The 17,912-nt window shown below is 38.0% G+C and overlaps 1 protein-coding gene across 1 annotated transcript in view; it reads right to left on the bottom strand.

Annotated features, from left to right (window-relative positions):
• Positions 1-3,504: 3,504 nt before the first annotated feature.
• Positions 3,505-17,912, bottom strand: part of LOC137274225 (brain tumor protein-like) — a 28,316-nt gene continuing 13,908 nt past the window's right edge. Inside the window, exon 2 of the mRNA XM_067807288.1 lies at positions 3,505-7,878. Coding sequence (XP_067663389.1) covers positions 5,583-7,829 — 2,247 coding nt within the window. The 5' untranslated portion in view covers positions 7,830-7,878 and the 3' untranslated portion in view covers positions 3,505-5,582. The remainder of the gene's footprint in view (positions 7,879-17,912) is intronic.

The following is a 17,912-nucleotide window of genomic DNA, read 5'->3' as shown; positions in this document are numbered from 1 at the left end:
AAGCATTCAAAGCATAGCAGATTCAGGGGGTCCCACCCACTCTTTCCAATATTGGCATTTGGAACAGAGATGGGTTATCTCCCTTGGAATGAAGCTGTGAAATAACAACTGCAACATTTAACATGATAAATTTCAAATATTCCAATATGTTCAAACTGATAACAGATACATATTCAACTAGTGATCCTAAACTAGATATATATAATATATAATATAGAATTTGCGACAGCTACCTAACATCAAGCACACACAAATAAACATTTTGGCAGGTATTTTTTGATTTCCTGTGAAACAAAGGCCCCTCGATTGCTGGTTAATGTAATATCTTACAAGAAATCGAAATATCAAAACGACACCTCACTACATGGAAAACACATGGTCTGTCAACAATAAACAGTTTCAGTGAGTGTGAAAATAAAGCTCTTCATAACTGGCATGTTATTTATTGTAATATTAATAACAGCATATTGATGCACCAATCATTCTAGAATTTGACGTTTCATTAACCATAACTCACAGAAAATATAAAAAAATCATCTGTTGAAAAAAAAAAAGGTGACTGATGATGTACTCTATTTAGAGGTCATGAACTCTGACCCATGTCATTTGCATATTTGTAAAAAATTATAACAAACCCCAGATGATCTATGATGGCAACGCCTCCATTGTAAGTTATTTCATTTGTTTTAAATTTATTGCTGATTTTGACAATAAGCTGTTATTTTGACTAATGGCACTCAACAACGTCACGCAGCACTGGGTGCCAGAGAAAACAAACAAAAGCAACGTAACAACTGATATGTAGTACCGTTCATCTTGTCATGGTCGTAGTGTGAAACTATGGTAATGAGAATAAAAATCAAGCAAAAAATGTAAGCAAATTAATAAATCTCTTGACATAAAATGAGCATTTTATTCAATACTATCATGACAATTTGGAAAAAAAAGTAACATTGGACTTGTGTCTGTGTAAAGTGGTTTTGAAATCTTGGTAAACGGATACCCAGATTTGACATCAATTTCTGCTATTCTACCCTGCGAAAATCCTGGACGAATCAAAACGGCCAATTAAGAAAAGTGAGAGGTTCATATTTTATAACAGTAAATAACGTCTAAGAAGAGTCTAAGATGATATTCCCAACATCCAATTCATGACAAAAAACAAGATTTTTTCATCCAAAGATATGGAATAAATAAATCTGTAATTTCTATAGCAAGGTGAGATAAGAATACTTAAAGTTCGATGTCATAAACAAACAGCATAGAATTCGGGGCTGTCTCCAAACTTTCAATTGTTCTTGACACCAAATTATAGCTCAAAACAGACAAATGAGATTATCAAGAGAGGTGTTTGGAATAGTGCTTTTCTTCACAGAATTTCCAATCTGCATGTGGCTGCTGCTAGACTGCTTGATAACTGAAGACAATTGCACAGTAAGAAAACCTTGATTTGAAAAAGAAAATGCAAGTTTTGAGACAGCCCCTCAGGGGAATGTACACACAATTGCCAATGACCAGAGACTTTGATAGCACTGGGAAAGATGACAAAATCAACAGAGTGATAACAAGAAATAGCTACATATTTAAATCCATTATGATCATGTGACGATGTACGACTGTTAAGTTTACCATAAACATTTTCAACATTCAGCACTGACTGATGAACTTGGAGTGAGATCTACAAAACATGTTATTACTACTAGTAATAGTTTCCTTACGATAAATCATTGGTATGACATTCGGGATATTGCATTAGGAGAATAAATATGAAGCAGATTTGATTAATTTACCAGGTATTAAATAAGTACAAATGAGATCGATTAATCAAATTTGATATAACAAGAGGTCAATGATGGGAGTACTGAGGTGAACCTAACAACAAATTTGACAATGATGGTCAACATATTTTAAATAATAATCTTTAAGTAAATAACATTTCCATAGACAGAACATCATATGAAACAGAGAAAGTGAAACTACCACCTGACAAAATAATAACTAATAATTAACAGAAAATAATGATTAATGAGCTGGATGAGTGTCATGATCTTAGTATGTTTAGATCTGTTCGGGATATGTAATGTTCCTCTAAGCTAACTTGACAGTATAATCAACAATGTATCTGATGCTTAACCCTTGGGAGGTCAACAAGGGGTAAGGATATGTCGTGTTAATGGAAAATGAAACAGCATGGGTTAATGATGAACTAGTATCAATAAATTAACCCCATAAGTGCTATGTTAACAGTTACCGGATCCAAAAGGGAGCTCCATAGCGTTTTAGCACTTAGGGGTTAATATAAAAAAAAAACAACATTGCCTCTATACGAACTGTACAGTACATTGACTCAGACACCACATTCATTCATGAGACGTATATGAAAAATAGTTTATCAGAGTTCTGATGGGTTAGGGGGATTTGTAACAGTACTTCTTACCTGATCAGAAATACATCATTATAATTTCACATACAGAAAAAAAAAACAAGATTAATACAGTGTTTCAACACACAAACATCATTATTTGTTCAGCGAACGATATTAACGACAAATCAAACGATGCCCTTTCTTTTTGGCAACATGAAAAAAGTAACTACCTTTTGTACCACTGGCTCCCAACAATTTGGTTTCGGGCTTAGAGTATTCTAGGATGTCCAATCAAACCATCTTGGACCATAGGTGGTTAACAAAGAAAGGAGCGAGCTGGTTTGGGGAGGGGCAAAACCCATCAGCACCCTAGCACTGGTGACAATACAGACTTAACTGTAGCCATATAACAAAAATGGTTCCATCAGTATCTGTTGACGGCACCACCACGATAGTGAACCTCACTCGCTACAACAAGCCCAGTCCTCCTTCAACATGGTAAGCTCATGTGACACAACCACTGATATAAACCAGATAACAGTAATGGCTTGCACGATTCGTCGTCTCACACACACACTGTAGCTATCAAACCTAAACTAACAGTTGTACAAGAGACTGCATAAAAATTGCATAATATGGTGTTATTGAGGCAAAGACATTTTGGAACAGCTGATCACTCACAAGCACCATTACTATATATTTTTTTGTATTTTTTAAATATCTTCTTGAAAATAATTTCATCAATGCTCAATTTTTTTTTCGTGACACGAAAATCTGTAAAAATACATATTTAGCAGATTATCAAACATTCATCTTTGAAAAAACATATTGAACAATAGTATATATATGGCCAACTGCAATGGTGCATATCTCAAAATCTAACAACAAGTACGACTACATAGAAAAGTTTGTGCACAAGGCTGAAAATATAGGAAGACTGTCAACCATTGCTCTAAGAACACAACCATATATGTATGCTAAACACTCAACAGCAAATTAGAAAAATAAGTCTTTCCTCAAACTGTAAGGAAATGGAATTTCAAACGGTGAGCAATCGGTATACTGTGGGTTATACACTGATTATGGAGTCATTAGCTTTAAGGCTGGTCTCTGTAACAAAATGATGCATCATGCACATATTTTTTTTTTTTTTTTAATTTTTACATATAGAAAACTTTTAAGGCTGTTAAAATGATTAAGCAATGCCCTTTCTTTGAAGAGCATGTGACTGGGAACAACCAACCAATAAAAACCTGGACAGAAACAACTTCTAAGCCAATCACCTTTCAGGCAACAGTTGACTGACTGATTGCACTCACCATGGAGACAAATGACTTTTGGCCAATCATTTCTGGGGGAAAATCTCAGCAGTGTTGCAACCTTACATCTCACTACATAGTTGCCTCCCTCTACATCATCTTCAAATACTGCTGTCGTACAAAATAAACGAAACAGCGACAATATCACACGTTTCAAAAATGCCACTACAAAACATTTCTACAGCCAGAAAATTACTGGCTTGAATAAAGAGAAGACGTCACTAGACGCCCTTGTCCATGATCTGAGAAACATTATGGTCAACAAGCGCTGGAATGTCGGACATCTTAGCATGTTGTGCAATGGCTTTGGTTAGTTGCTTAAATAACTAAATTTTATGATGCTATGATGGAAACGTGTGAGGACTGAAATAACAGTTCAGAATCTGTCAGAGTTAGCAGTGGCAGCTGAGATCCAACAATAACGAAATAAAACGACATATTTCCCACCTCAGAGGAGGAGGAGGACAGAGGACATGGGCGTCTAGTGAATGTGTCGCCACTGTACGCGGCCAAATCTGACATTACAAACAACACATTCATTTGCATATACCACAATTCCACTTTGTAACAAGCTATATTGCAACTTAGTGAGGTAGCACAGACAATAGAGTCAAGACGATTCTTGCAGCATCAACAGATTCATTGTATTCAATCAAAGAAACAATATCTGGCCAAATCTATATTTTCACCAGTTTCCACAGTATCGACCCTGAGATCTGCGGCTAAACCCAACACCAGATGACAAAAATGTTGCCAGAAATCTCTACTTGTGATGGATTTTAGGACACTGTCCACTGAAATTAAATAAAATGATGCATTGATGCGTTTATGAATCGTCACACCTCTATACAATGAACAGTGAATAAGCCTTGCCCCTTTAGAAAGCTGTTAGAACTATCCACTGCACTGTTAGTAAACAGGACTGTGTCCAGCCAGGAAACTTGGTCTATGCTGATTTCCCCTCGTTATCCCCCCAGCCACAAAGTTTTACCAACTCCCTCTTTGTCCTAGAGATTCAGTAAGGCGAGAAATCCTGGGTGATTAATGAAATCATATAGGAAAACATTGAGAACAGACAAGTTTTGATTGCAGTGGAGAGGCTAGGTGTGGTAACTGTTTTAACTTTAAAATTTCTCCAATTTCAACTTCACAAAGAGGTAGGTCTAATCACTGTATAAATATCAATTGTTACTTTGAACAATGGTGGGAATAAAGTACAAAATTGTCAACAATGCAAATAAACAAAAGAAAATATTGATAAATAACTAAAGCATGACCTTACGGCCTAACACCATGCAAAACTACAATCAAATAACTTAGTTTTAAAAAAAACACAGCTGATTTTAAATAATCTGCAGAAAAACGACAATATGCTTCTAAGCCACAACGATCGGCTAACTATATCACATTTTGTATATTAAAGACGAGGCTTTTGATGCTGACAAGGATTGTGGATTTTTTTTTATCAACGAAATTAAATTAAGCATATGTATAACAGTGGAGAACAACGAAGTTTAAATACTGACAAGGAGTTATATTGTTAAATTAAACGAAAAATGTGAACCTTCGGATGTACCGAGTGCTTCTCGGTTCGGAAACAAAATATCTAAGTGTGAGTTGACTAGTCTTCAGAAGCGTAACAGTCAGTAGTTTCTGGTACACTGGCTCAGCCATTTGACAGACTGCCATTAATCCAAATACAATGTGATTATGAGACAATTCCAGGCAAATGACAATAACATACAAAACACAAATCCATGCACAGTGTAAAAAATTGCAGATCACATAATGATTTTTCCCCTTACTATATTGTAACAGCTTGTAATTACATATAAAATAGAACCTGCAATTAATTACAGTGTACACCTAGGAATATGCAGGTGGTAACCATGGTAACATTACATGTATTTGTAGATGTATAGCTTGTAATCTTTACTGGCAAGAACGACTGAACCGTCGTCCATCAGAGCAACGTCGAAGCACTGAGCATGTTTGACCTTGGATTCAAGGGCATTGATGAGTTGGCCTTCTTGTGTGAAGATGGTCAAGTTGAAATTGTTGTGATTGTCAGCCACGAGAACCTCTCCTGCAGAGTTAATGCCCACTCCGATTGGGTAGTTGGTGACACCCTCTCCGCCGATCTGACGCAGAAATACACCTTGGTAGTTGAAGACCTTTACACAGTGGGCACGGTTGTCACTGATGAAGATCTCTTCCTTGTCGTTGACAACAACGCTGTTTGGGAACTGAAGGTGCTTGGAGCAACCAAATTTGTTGAGGACATTACCGAACTGGTCAAAGATGATGACCCTCATCACTTTACACTCTACAATGATGATCCTGCCTTTGTTGTCAACGGTAACCCCTCGTGGGTGCTGCAGAACGTTGGCGCCGAACTTGCGAACAAACTGACCATACTGGTTGTAGATCTGGATTTGGTGCGTGGGACTGCGTTCAGTGACGATAATATCCCCTGAAGATCTGACAACTGACACTCGATTTGGGTAAAGTAGTTGTCCATCACGTTTTCCACACTCTCCAAACTGGAACTTGAACCTGCCTTCCTTGTCAAAGATTTGGATTCTGTGATTATTGGTGTCAGCAACGATGATGTCATTCTGGGCGTTGACAGCAACCCCACTTGGTTCTGTGAACTGGCCTTCCAGGACTCCGAACTCCCCGAACCTACAGTGATAGATCATCTTCTGTCGTCTGATCTGGGACTTTGGTGGGTAGATGCTGGAGCTAATGAGTTTCGATGTGAGGTCATTTATTGGGTCGGCAGAAGGTGAGAACACGTCAATGCCATTCGAGAGAATGTCAAGGCCACTGGACCACTTCTCGTACTGGTTGCTGTCATTGGGAGGAAAGATAAGACCTGGACTCCCAAAGTCTTTGGCAAGGTTAACAGTGTCAACTTGGTCAAAAATATGACCATTGCTCAGACTGGACGTTGTCGGAATGAAACCATTGGTAGTCGGGCGAGCTATTGGCTGAGGTTTCTGGGTTTGTAATGCCTCGTTTCCTTGTCTCACATATCCAAATGTGTTGCGCACGCCTGCTTGAATTGCCTGGAAGTTGGAGACAAACTCAATCTCAAAATAACCCTGGTTGTTGAGGTCCGGAAGGAAGTTGAACATGTTCTGGAACCTCTGTTCTACAAAGTTTTTCAGCAGCAAAGCCTCGGTGATGGAGGCATGTTTCAGGAGCTTGTCGATGAACTCTACACCTTGATACAGCTTCTCCACACTTTCCTGAATCTTCTGTGCCAGAGTGCTGATTCCAACCTGTTTAGTGTTGAAAGCCTGGTCCAGTTCCTTTAATGCCTCTGTCTTTCGCTCCTCTAGCATTGCCCGATAAAAGTTGTACGTGTCATTGATGTCATTCTGGGCCTTGTGGTACTGGGACTGAAGAGTTGCTGAGATGTGCTCAATTCCTTTGGCCGAAAGTCGCAGATCTCCCACTTTGCTTCTGGCATCACCCTCTAGGTGGCGCAACATGTCTATTTGTTTGTCTGCTACATCCATTAGGAACTGACATTCGTGGCCCCGGCCATGGTCAAATACTGTGCATTCCTTGCAGATTGGCTGGGCACATGTCTTGCAGTAGAACTTGAGCACATCATTCTTGTGTTTGGGACAGCTGACTGGCTTGTCAGACTTGGATCCCTCCTCCTTGTTCATCTGTAGATCTCCCAAGCTCACTACTCGATGTCCTTCAAAACAGTGCATGAACTGATGAGCCATGACACAGTTTGCACACAGGAAGTTGGCACAGTCAAAACAGCGTGCAACAGCGTTTGTTTCTTTGCTTTTGCATCCTGTGCAATGCAAGGCACTTGGGTCTAGGGCCGAAGTCTCCAGAATGTTGCTTACTGCGTAATCCTGTTTGAGTCCTGTGAGCCCCTCGGCCCCGAGATATGTATCAAAGTGACACTCGGGACATGTGACTTTGTCTGTTTCATCCTGAATCTTCTCTAGACATGGCTGACAAAAGGTGTGGAAGCAGCTGAGCACCTTGGGCATGGAGAAGGTGTCGTTACAGAGGCTGCAGCGAGTGTTGAGGCCAGCAGACTCCATCTCGCTGTCAGAGGAGTTAGAGGCTGTTGTGAGCGTGTCGCTCTGAGATGGGGTTGGGGATGCCATTGTGTGGGGCGGAGATTGTCGCGGGTCAGTCGCACTTCAGAAATTGCACCTGGAACAGAGGAAGAAAAAGTAAGAACTCAATGATTACTGATATTATCACATAAAAACCAACATTAACAGGCCGATTGTTAGCCATTGCCAAAATGATAGCTACCAAAACTGTCTGGTTTGAATTCAGTTCCTAACCACAGACACTACACTTATACTTACTACCAGAAAACTTGTTGTAAAGCTTCCAAACTATATCAAAGCATCCATCGCCTATGATTAATATATATTAATGTTAATAATGCTTTGGTAACACTTACTGTCTGGTTACACAACCAAAAAATCTGTGCTTTAAATACATGGCAAAGGAATACTTAAACACAAAAGCATATGAGATGCTTTAAAACCCAAATACAGAACTGGTCAAGTTTGACCCATGTGAACAGGTTCTTCACACCCTAGGTCAAAGGTCAGCAAGAACACACTGTGGACAGCATCAATGGCTTCTCTGTTCAAGATATTTCAAGTGCCTGTCTAGCAGTCTGAGGATCTGTCCTCAATCATAATCAGTTCTTTCAGTGAGTTGTGTAAACAAAACACTTGTGATCATACTACTACCCTTTTCAAATACAGATAAACATATTCTGAAACTATTTCTAAAATGTCACATGACATTTACAATTTTAAATGAATTCTTATCATACACCATTCTTGTCAACTTGGGTGGAGGACTTTGGTCATTTTCACACATTACAAACTATATTTATTAATCATAACTAACTATATTCTAATGCAACTGAACATGTTACACGTTATAAATCCTTCAACGCCTGTAATGTTATATGTGAGGTTTCATTAATACCCTTGGGCTTCATGCCCCTGCATATGTCATACACTATAAATAGCGCTGAGTGAGTTAAAGTTGGAATCAGCTGGAAAAGAATAATACCAGATTTGAATTCTAAACATCTTAAAACATAATCAGATGTCTGGGAATGGAACTGACAGTGACAGGGATCTGAGTGTTAGTGGTGGGAGAAAAATTGATAATATCTAAATGGAGCTGGTCATGGTTAAAAAAGCTCAAATCCAGTTCAATACACGAGAATTAAAACATTTTAACTTCACAGTGAAGTCTTTCACCCTCCTCCCTACATAATGATCAGTCACTGTCACCAGTATTAATAGAACAGGACCTGTGATGCATCCACAAGTCTATTATTAGACATCATTTAAACAACAAAAATAACTTGGCAAACTAGCAAAAGCCTCAGTATCACAAACAAGGCCACATGTCTGGAGAGTGTACAGTGGGATATCTGTCAGATACTTAACTCAGAATATAACTCCATATAATACAAAGTACACAGAGTGAAAGTGACATAAGCTTTTCTTTCAGAGTTGAAACCAAATTCAAGCTTCATATGCTGTACATAAGGATTTGAACTTCACACTGGGTGAGACAAACAAACACCCTCGCTGCTAAGTTTCTCGACGAGTCAGTCATAACCACAAAAGCTACGAACTGATGAGCAATAAAAATGTGAAAAATTCAGCTCTTACACCCAATACAGGAAGTCTTTCATCCTGTGTACAATTTACACCTGTCAGAAGGATCTGCTAATTAACCAACTTATATAGGGAGCTTTGTGTTTGGGAAAAGTAATATCAAAATATATAACCTAAAACAGCACTGGTTTCAAACAAGAAGAACAAAATTGTTCCTGTTTTAATGTGTTTGCACTAGTTGATTAGACAACGTCAATTTCACTTGAGAGCAATAAAGCTTACATAGACGGTGACGAGATTTTCTACATGATTGAGTTGCATCCTGCTTACTACGCTGAATAAGCATTTCAACTAGCGAATCAACCAAATCAAACAACCTGAAAAACGAGTCAATGATACTAGAGCCATTCACCACAAAGAAAAAAAAACCATATACAACACAACATGTACAACATGAATTGTAATAAGTAAACAAAGGCTCCTACCATATAAATAAGTACACAAATAGCACTTACTATCTGAATAGGTATATACTCACTGCACATGCAACAAATGCCCAAACGCTTGCTTTACGCAAGCCATGTAATCAGTGTGAAGATATGCCTAATCAAGATCTTATGTACAGTGTTACACAATAATACATGTCACCTGGCCTTGTTTGTGATCAATCAGGCCCTGATTGTGTGGAAGCCCACTTGTAAGCCCCAGAGTGGCATCCAAGCTACATCATGTTCACAAAATGTTTTCCCTGGCCTGAGCAGGCAGCTGGCCACTTCAGCCAACATACTACACCACTGGTTATGTCCTCAGTGGAAGCAGGTTTGTCTTGCTTGGAGTTCACTACATGCAGCAACATTCTAGCAACATGGGAAAGGGCATGTATCAGGGGTGAAACAGTACACCGTGGTATTTTGCTTTCGTTTCCGAACACTACAATGCAATAAAAAAATGCACTATTTTTAGCTTTTGTATCATCATTTCTATCAAGTCAGAAAATGACAGTCTTGTTCCTTTAAAACAATAAGGATTATGGTCATATTGTTTCCATGTTATATTAAACAATGCAAAGTTTGGTTGTTGTCTGTTTTCAGCATTATGATCATATCTCAGACACCAAACCGAGGACCTTGTACTGTAATACAAACCATTTTATCACTTGCATGAATATAATAACATAGCTAGAAAACCTGTGGCTGATATTATGAACATAGAATGTAGCCAACCAAGTGACTGAGGCTGACTGCACCATCTGGTGCACTGCAGGTTGCTGGGAAGCCATGAACCATGTTCCCCCTGCTGTACTTAAAAGCTGACTGAAATGAGAAAGGAAGTCAAAGAGTAAACTTGGTTTACTGTTGTTTTGAATGATATCAGCATAATCAGACAGGAAAGTGTAAATTCACAATTCTGTGATTCCAGCATTATCTCAGCAGATCCTACCACGAAAAAGGGACATAACTTTCTGACACCTTGGATAATAGAAACATTAAAATGGGTGACCAGTCTTTAGGTCAACCTTTATTTGCATCTGAGCTTTCTGTGCTGTCATTCTTCTAAATATTGTCCATGAACTTCAATGTTTAATGCCATATTGCTGTGAAACTAGAAACAACACAAAATATTGCCCACAACAATATATTCTCCTTGCTAAAGGAATTTGAGAAAGATCAGGCACAATAATCGCTATTTGACAGACACACTGTCTTAGAAACACAGAATACACTAAATCCCTAAGTGACTGAACACCAGCGGCAATTATTGCACAAATTCAAATTCACCCATTTCCTGTCCGAACCATTCATGGGGTACTACAAATACCCAGCGACTACAAAAAAATCCTGTAACACACCAATGAGAAAGATGAAAACAGATATGTTTGTATGGCCTGACCACCTTTTCAGGCTTACTGTATAAGGTTTCGTACTTCAACAACTCTGCAATCGTTTCATCAAGGTATTACATAATCTTACGATGAACTTATTTACTTGTTTTCAGAATAACATGTTGAGCCTTCAACCAATCTACGGCACTGAAAACCAACTTAGAGCATAACTTTACATTTTTCATATGTTTGTAATCAAATTAAATACATCTGCAGATGATTAAAATGCACAGTAGGGGCATTTCATAAAACACTTTTAACAGGAACACAGCGCTAACTTCAGCTATCAACTGTCTGAATTTACCACATAATAGATTTAATAACAGGAACATTGCTTCATGACCTTTGACTGAATCAGGATGTATGATAAATGCCAGATAAAAATATTCAACTACCATTAAATTCCCCACAAACTGTGACATGTATATTCATTACATCTAATGACTCATGACTTTCATCAGACAGATTTTGAAAACATATATTGACTTCTCTAGCTGTGAAGTAATTACTCTCATCGTTCAATATTGATTAGTGACATAGGCTCAGTTGGGGAACAAGAGTCAATGTTCATAATGAAGCATAAGGACTTCCTCTGACAAGTAGGGCACATAAGGTTCATCCGATAAACCATGGGCAAAGCAATACTAACGCAGTTCCCTTACTAGTGGAAGTAGGTCAGGCCCACAAGTAGCTTTATTCCAGTGTATATATCACTGCCACTTGCCCTACCAGTTACTGCTAACTTTCACACAAACTTATTGACCTCACTGAATAACATAAATGTCATTTGAATTTGGTAAAGTGTGAATCTTGTTAAGTTGTACTTACGTAAACAAATGACAAGTATGGATATCCATTTGAAAGTCCTGTTATCAGTCAACACTTATCTATCACACCAGGTTCATTAACCATATCACATAGTAGTATAGAGAAACAGTAAACGGTATGAGTATGACCAACCAAGCCTCCCTCTTCAGCCATGTACATGTATAATCCAGTGCTGACTGAGGACTGAGTGTGCTAGCGTCCACACCACTTCCCTTGTGTATTGATGACTAACCATGTGTTCACAGGTCGGGCAGACAGTCCCCAACAGCAAATACTTGGTCACCACGCAAACTGGGGGTGATCTCATAATCACTGAGTGTGAAATCTCACAGTTCCAGGCAACAAAGCCTCAAGCTGCCTGCTTGATATGGTTATTGTTCCAGGGCGAAATGGCTTGCTTTCGCCCAGACAAGCCAATAACTTTGACTGCTGGTTGTCTGAGTCAGGTTTAGGGATCGCTGAAAAAGCATGTGACTTGATATGCCTCACACTCTTCATCTTTAGTCATGAGATGAATCTTGCCATCATCTTTGAAAAAATAAACTTATCTAAATGTTAATGCTTGTCACAATTAGGGTGTCATAAATGTAGCGTACAGAAGATTCTGAAGAGTCTCCACCACTAACTGTTATTTGATGATACATTTATAGGTAGAATGTTCAGAGGTCTGTTGAGGATGAAGAATTTTATGGCCAAAATGTACATAATTTACTACATCAAATGTTCATGGGAAATCTACAAATCGTGCATGACATATTTTTTCACTCATTTCCATGAAGATATTTAATCAGCTACAAACTTCACCATTAATATAGTCCTAACAAAACCAAGATTTCTTGAGTAACACTTTTTAGCTCTTAACAAAAGACCAACAATTTTATCACAATTTCATAAAGTACAGAACGCTTTTCGAGAAAATGAAGGACTTGATTACTTTTGAGATGGTCCCTGAAGGTCAATCTCCTGACTGGTGACCACTGTCCAGAGCACCTGTTGTGACCAGTGGTGATGCAATATGTGAGATCTGTGATCAGGCTTGACAGCTTGTGGATAAGAGGTCTCTGTTGACTTCAACCTGTGGTCTGCTGTGTCAGCAGTCCCAAACCCAGGTTGCGTAGGCTTGTACTTATGTCATTACAAAACAATGGCACATCCTTATGTCACACTGGACAATAATTCTCCATACATGCCAATATTTTTTACTAATGACTCACTACTTTAGTCTTAATAACTTAATGGGAAAATGTTAACAATGAAGAACTTTGGCAATGTGACAAAAATGTGATTTCCAAAGATACAAATATTCTTTGTGATAAGCCCTTTTATGTTGATGATTAAGCTCTGGCAATACTGATAAGTGTTGCTAATTAAGTGGGAAAGATGAACCTTCATGGATTGCTGTCAGAAGCACTGATAATGAATGATACTGTATTTAACCCAATAAACACTAACAGAGTTCAAGGACATTGAGATACAGCATGCATTATCGGTATAGTTGGATAACTATTTTATTGGCAGTTGTTGTTGAACAAGTCATTATATAGTCATAACTCCTGGCACACTTTGCTTGTAATATTACATTCCAAAAAATTCTGGCAATCCACTCTTGGTGTTCCAAGCTACCTTTAAGTATTATTTTGTATTTGCATCAGGTTCAGCCTTAATGTCTGCTCAACATTTTTCATTTAAAAGTGAAAGTTATTTCATGTGTTCAGCACCATATCTCCTTTACTCATGCTGAACAAGAAAGGTTTTCATGAATGTCAGTTTACCCCTAATTTTGCATAAAGCATTTACCATTAAATAAGACATGTGCAATTACCATTTAGCCTTGTTGGAAAGCATGAAAACTTTAAAAAAGAACATTGTGTTATAGTTTCTTCTACTACAAACTCAACACTAGATGTGTTATAAATTCGCAAATATCCTTACTTATTTCATTATTATAATGCGCTTTTGATTATCTGACCCCCCCACAAGGAGATTCGGTAAATGTTTGCAGTCAGATGAACTTTTACACATATCCCTACAAGCACATGTATGGATGTGGAGACCATGGTTAAATTTGGACAGGATCAGTCAAGTGTCAGAAACTGTCAACAGTGGTACACCCTTTGTGGCAGGCATATGTACAAGCCTTGTACATATCACCTACCTGTCACTGCTGATTGAATCAAGTTCAGGGTCATGGCAAGGTGGGTGATGCATTAGCTGCAGAGAGTTGGTGGTGGTGGTGGTGGTGGTCAGTTTGTGGCTAATATTAGTCCCAATCAGCAGCCAGTTTGACAGAAACAGAAGCCTTGACCTGTATGGACAACTCCCAACTGCTGTTAGAATCAAACTTTTACAATATAAGCTTTTATAATTTCATCACTTTGACATTTAAGTAGCTTTGTGTTTAATGAGGTTGTTGGCTTTCAGTAAACAGGAATGGCGAAAACGATGAATGTCTTTCTTGTTTGTTGCTTAACACTCAGCAGTGTTCAGTCATATGATCTTAATTAATCAAAGTTGTGGAGACCATCAATGATGAATATAGTAAGTAATGATTCATACTGTTGTAATACAACACAAAATTTAAAGAAGTCACTCTTTTCACCAGGTTTCAGGGACTGGTTTGGGGCTAAATCATTTTGGGCTAAAAATGTTTAATGAAATAATGTTTGATCTGACAGAATTGTGAAGATCTAAATATGAAGAATTACATGTAATATATTCAAAAAGTATTTGACATGAAAAATCTTTCACTACAAGATTCAGGGCTCTTGTTATTTATATCGTAATAAACCTACCCAATATGACCCGCAACAACAAACTCGATAACAGACCCACTATGACCCATACAATAACAGGCCCACTACAACCCACTTGATAACACACACTTTAACTGTCAAGTTAACTGGTAATCTTTGTTTTGATGTGATGAAGGCTAGAGGTTACTTGCCTCAGCAGATGTGTTACTGTTGTCGGCCAACAAGACAAACTGTCATGGACAACTGGTCTGGCACATTGTAATCTGTTGTAGAAATACTGAGACTACCCATAGCAATGATTAGTCTACCACTAATGTCCCGTGCTGCTATTAAAGTCATCTCTCAAAATAAGCACAGGTTAAGCAAGAGCTACCTAGACACCTAACAGCAGAAATCAGGAAGTTCTCGGGCCAGCTATCTCTAAGTCCAAATCAATACCAACAACAGTAGGTCAAAGTATTTCTTCACAGGGTTAGTACTCATAGCCCTGACTGGAATTTCCCCTTGAGAACAATCAATTCACTACACAGAAACAGTTTTCATTCTAATCACGAACGAACCCTCAACTTATCCAGACATCAGCTAGCATATCGGATCATTTTGCATTCTATACCCTCTGTTCTGCATTACAAGGTTTGAACAATTCTGCAGTTCCGATTTTAACCGTTGTGAAGGCCAGCTACATATGTGATTTTGTTAACTGAAGAAGGCTACAAAGTGTTAAAGGCTTCAGTGGTTTTGGAAAGCATAAAACCTTTTTTGAGAAGTAATGAAAAACAAGAAAACTCTGTTAAGTTAGCACTGGCTAAAAAAAAGGTGATTCCTAAATTCTAAACATCCATCCTTCTGACCAGGTTTACCAAATCCATGTTGTAACCTTACAACCTCAGTGTTTCCTCACATGCCCACCCCTAACAGATTCTCTACGGTAGAGCAATCAGCAGTCAAGGTGAAGGTGATATCCCCTGCTATCAAGGCCTGTGTGTAGGGTCCATGTTGGATTTAGTTAATGTAAACGTGGAATGTTGATTTTAGTGATAGGAAGAGGAGCGGCAAACAGGTCGTTACACATTCCCACCCTGCTGACATTCTCAGAATGTCCATCACATAATACACTGCTTTGTGTCCTTATCATTTGCCTCGGAATGAGCATTTGTTAATGTCTTTCTTGCCTAATCTAAAATCAACGGAATTTTTCTTTGAAGACAAATAATGCAGAGGTCAGTTTTGTTACTCCATTGTCACATATATGAATAATTCCTTCACAATTTACAAGTGCACATTTTTTTTAAATGTGTTATTATTAGGAATGACCACTGATAACAGCTATGATAAATAAACTAATCAACTTGTGGTACGCACTTCACAGAATCAGTCAGCATTAGATAAGATCTGACATTTCATAACAGGAAGTATGTAACATGAACAATTCCTGTATTTAGAAGCAATTCAATATCTCAACAACAGAGTTCCTGACACAGAATACAATCAACTGATCGTTTGTGAAACTTTTGTCTTTGCTGCAGCACAAGTGATGATCTGACACAACTTCCGTTTTGCTGAATATGTTAAGAAAGGTTTCGGGATGTTTTCAGTTAGATACAAATAATTTATGCAATTAGTTCAATGATCCAAACAGCTTCTGTGCCAGGAATCGGTTGTCTAAACCCAATCCATGTCAGCAAAATGTTGCAAACATAAAGTTATCTGTAAATTATTTAAGATGAATGAGCAATATTGTTTCTTGAAAAAAAAAAAAAAAAAAATGTTATAAAAAAACCCTACCTTTTGACCAATCAAAACACTAAAAATACTGGAGGTATTCTCTTGAGTGTCTGAGGCCATAATAAACATGTTTTGTGTAGCCGATAGGCGGCTGTTAGTGATGGGTAATTCATGGGCCAGTGGTGTGATACAAGTGTATTGACCAGACTGTTGTAAACAGCTCGCGGCTCAACACCTCAATCAGCAGCTCACGCTGCAGACGTCAGTCAATAATATCTTTCATATCTACACACGTAACATTTACACCTTGTGTTCGCATCCTCAGTTGTTCTGTGGGTTGGAAAGAAATAACTGGACCTTTTGTGTATGGAAACAAGTTTTTTTAAACTAACTGTTCTGTCTGAGAAAGATCTTGCTCTTTTTAATGTCTGACAAAGGTCTTTTCTCACACTTCTCAGCTACTCATCTTTGACCATAGATAACATCCAAATAGTCTGCAATTCATTGGAGACATCATTACATTTTGCAGAAAACTTCTTTCTTCCTTCCCTCAATCAATAATTAATTATCTACATGGAAACTTACTGGCAGCCTTACTGGCAGCTGATTTTGAAAATCCTGATATTTTCTTGGAGTGGCATATTAAAAGATTGGAAGTACAATACTGACAAACTTTATGGATAGCAACTCTTTTTGATTTGTACGTGCATCATTTCAAAACAGATTCTTGTGGTGTTGTCTAGTGTTATTTGTGTGAATTTCGTGTATCACTTGGGAAGTGTTCAAGCTTCACTCCAAATAACTTTTGTCAGAAAGAACACCAACCTGTCATGTCTGTCAGACGGAGGGGGATTTGCGCAACAAAGAAGACATGCACTAATAATGTCTTTGTATAGGTCTCTCCCAGAAATACTGGACCTGACGTATCTCATAACATCTTAAAAATAGGAACAAAAATGGTCAAAGATTATTCCAAGAAACCTGTCACAATGGAATTACCGTACTTGTGATACATGCAATACCTTTGTGTGATTATGGTCAGACAAAATGGTTCTTACGTCAATATGAAATGATAACATGATGAAACTTCCTGACATTCTGAAACAATATCCTGAACAAGATTTCCCACTTCATAACTCGACTTTTCTTGCATCATTACAGTTACGCTCATAATGAACGTTATTTACAAATACTTGACTAACAACTTCTACATGTATCACATCAATGTTTTCCTCTATCAGTAGATTGATGTTTACACTGAAAAACAGAATTTACACAATTATTCAATGTTCTTCAAACTTCAATATTTCTCTGTTTACCCATATATCACAGTTGACCTCACAAAGTTCACGTTTCCATTACAGCTGCATCCGTGAGTGCAAAATGACACGTTTTCTG

Source organism: Haliotis asinina, chromosome 2 (assembly GCF_037392515.1).
Source record: "Haliotis asinina isolate JCU_RB_2024 chromosome 2, JCU_Hal_asi_v2, whole genome shotgun sequence".
Lineage (NCBI taxonomy): Eukaryota > Metazoa > Mollusca > Gastropoda > Lepetellida > Haliotidae > Haliotis > Haliotis asinina.
The sequence above is the reverse complement of the archived record's forward strand: the minus strand, read 5'-3'. Positions and strand labels throughout refer to the sequence as shown.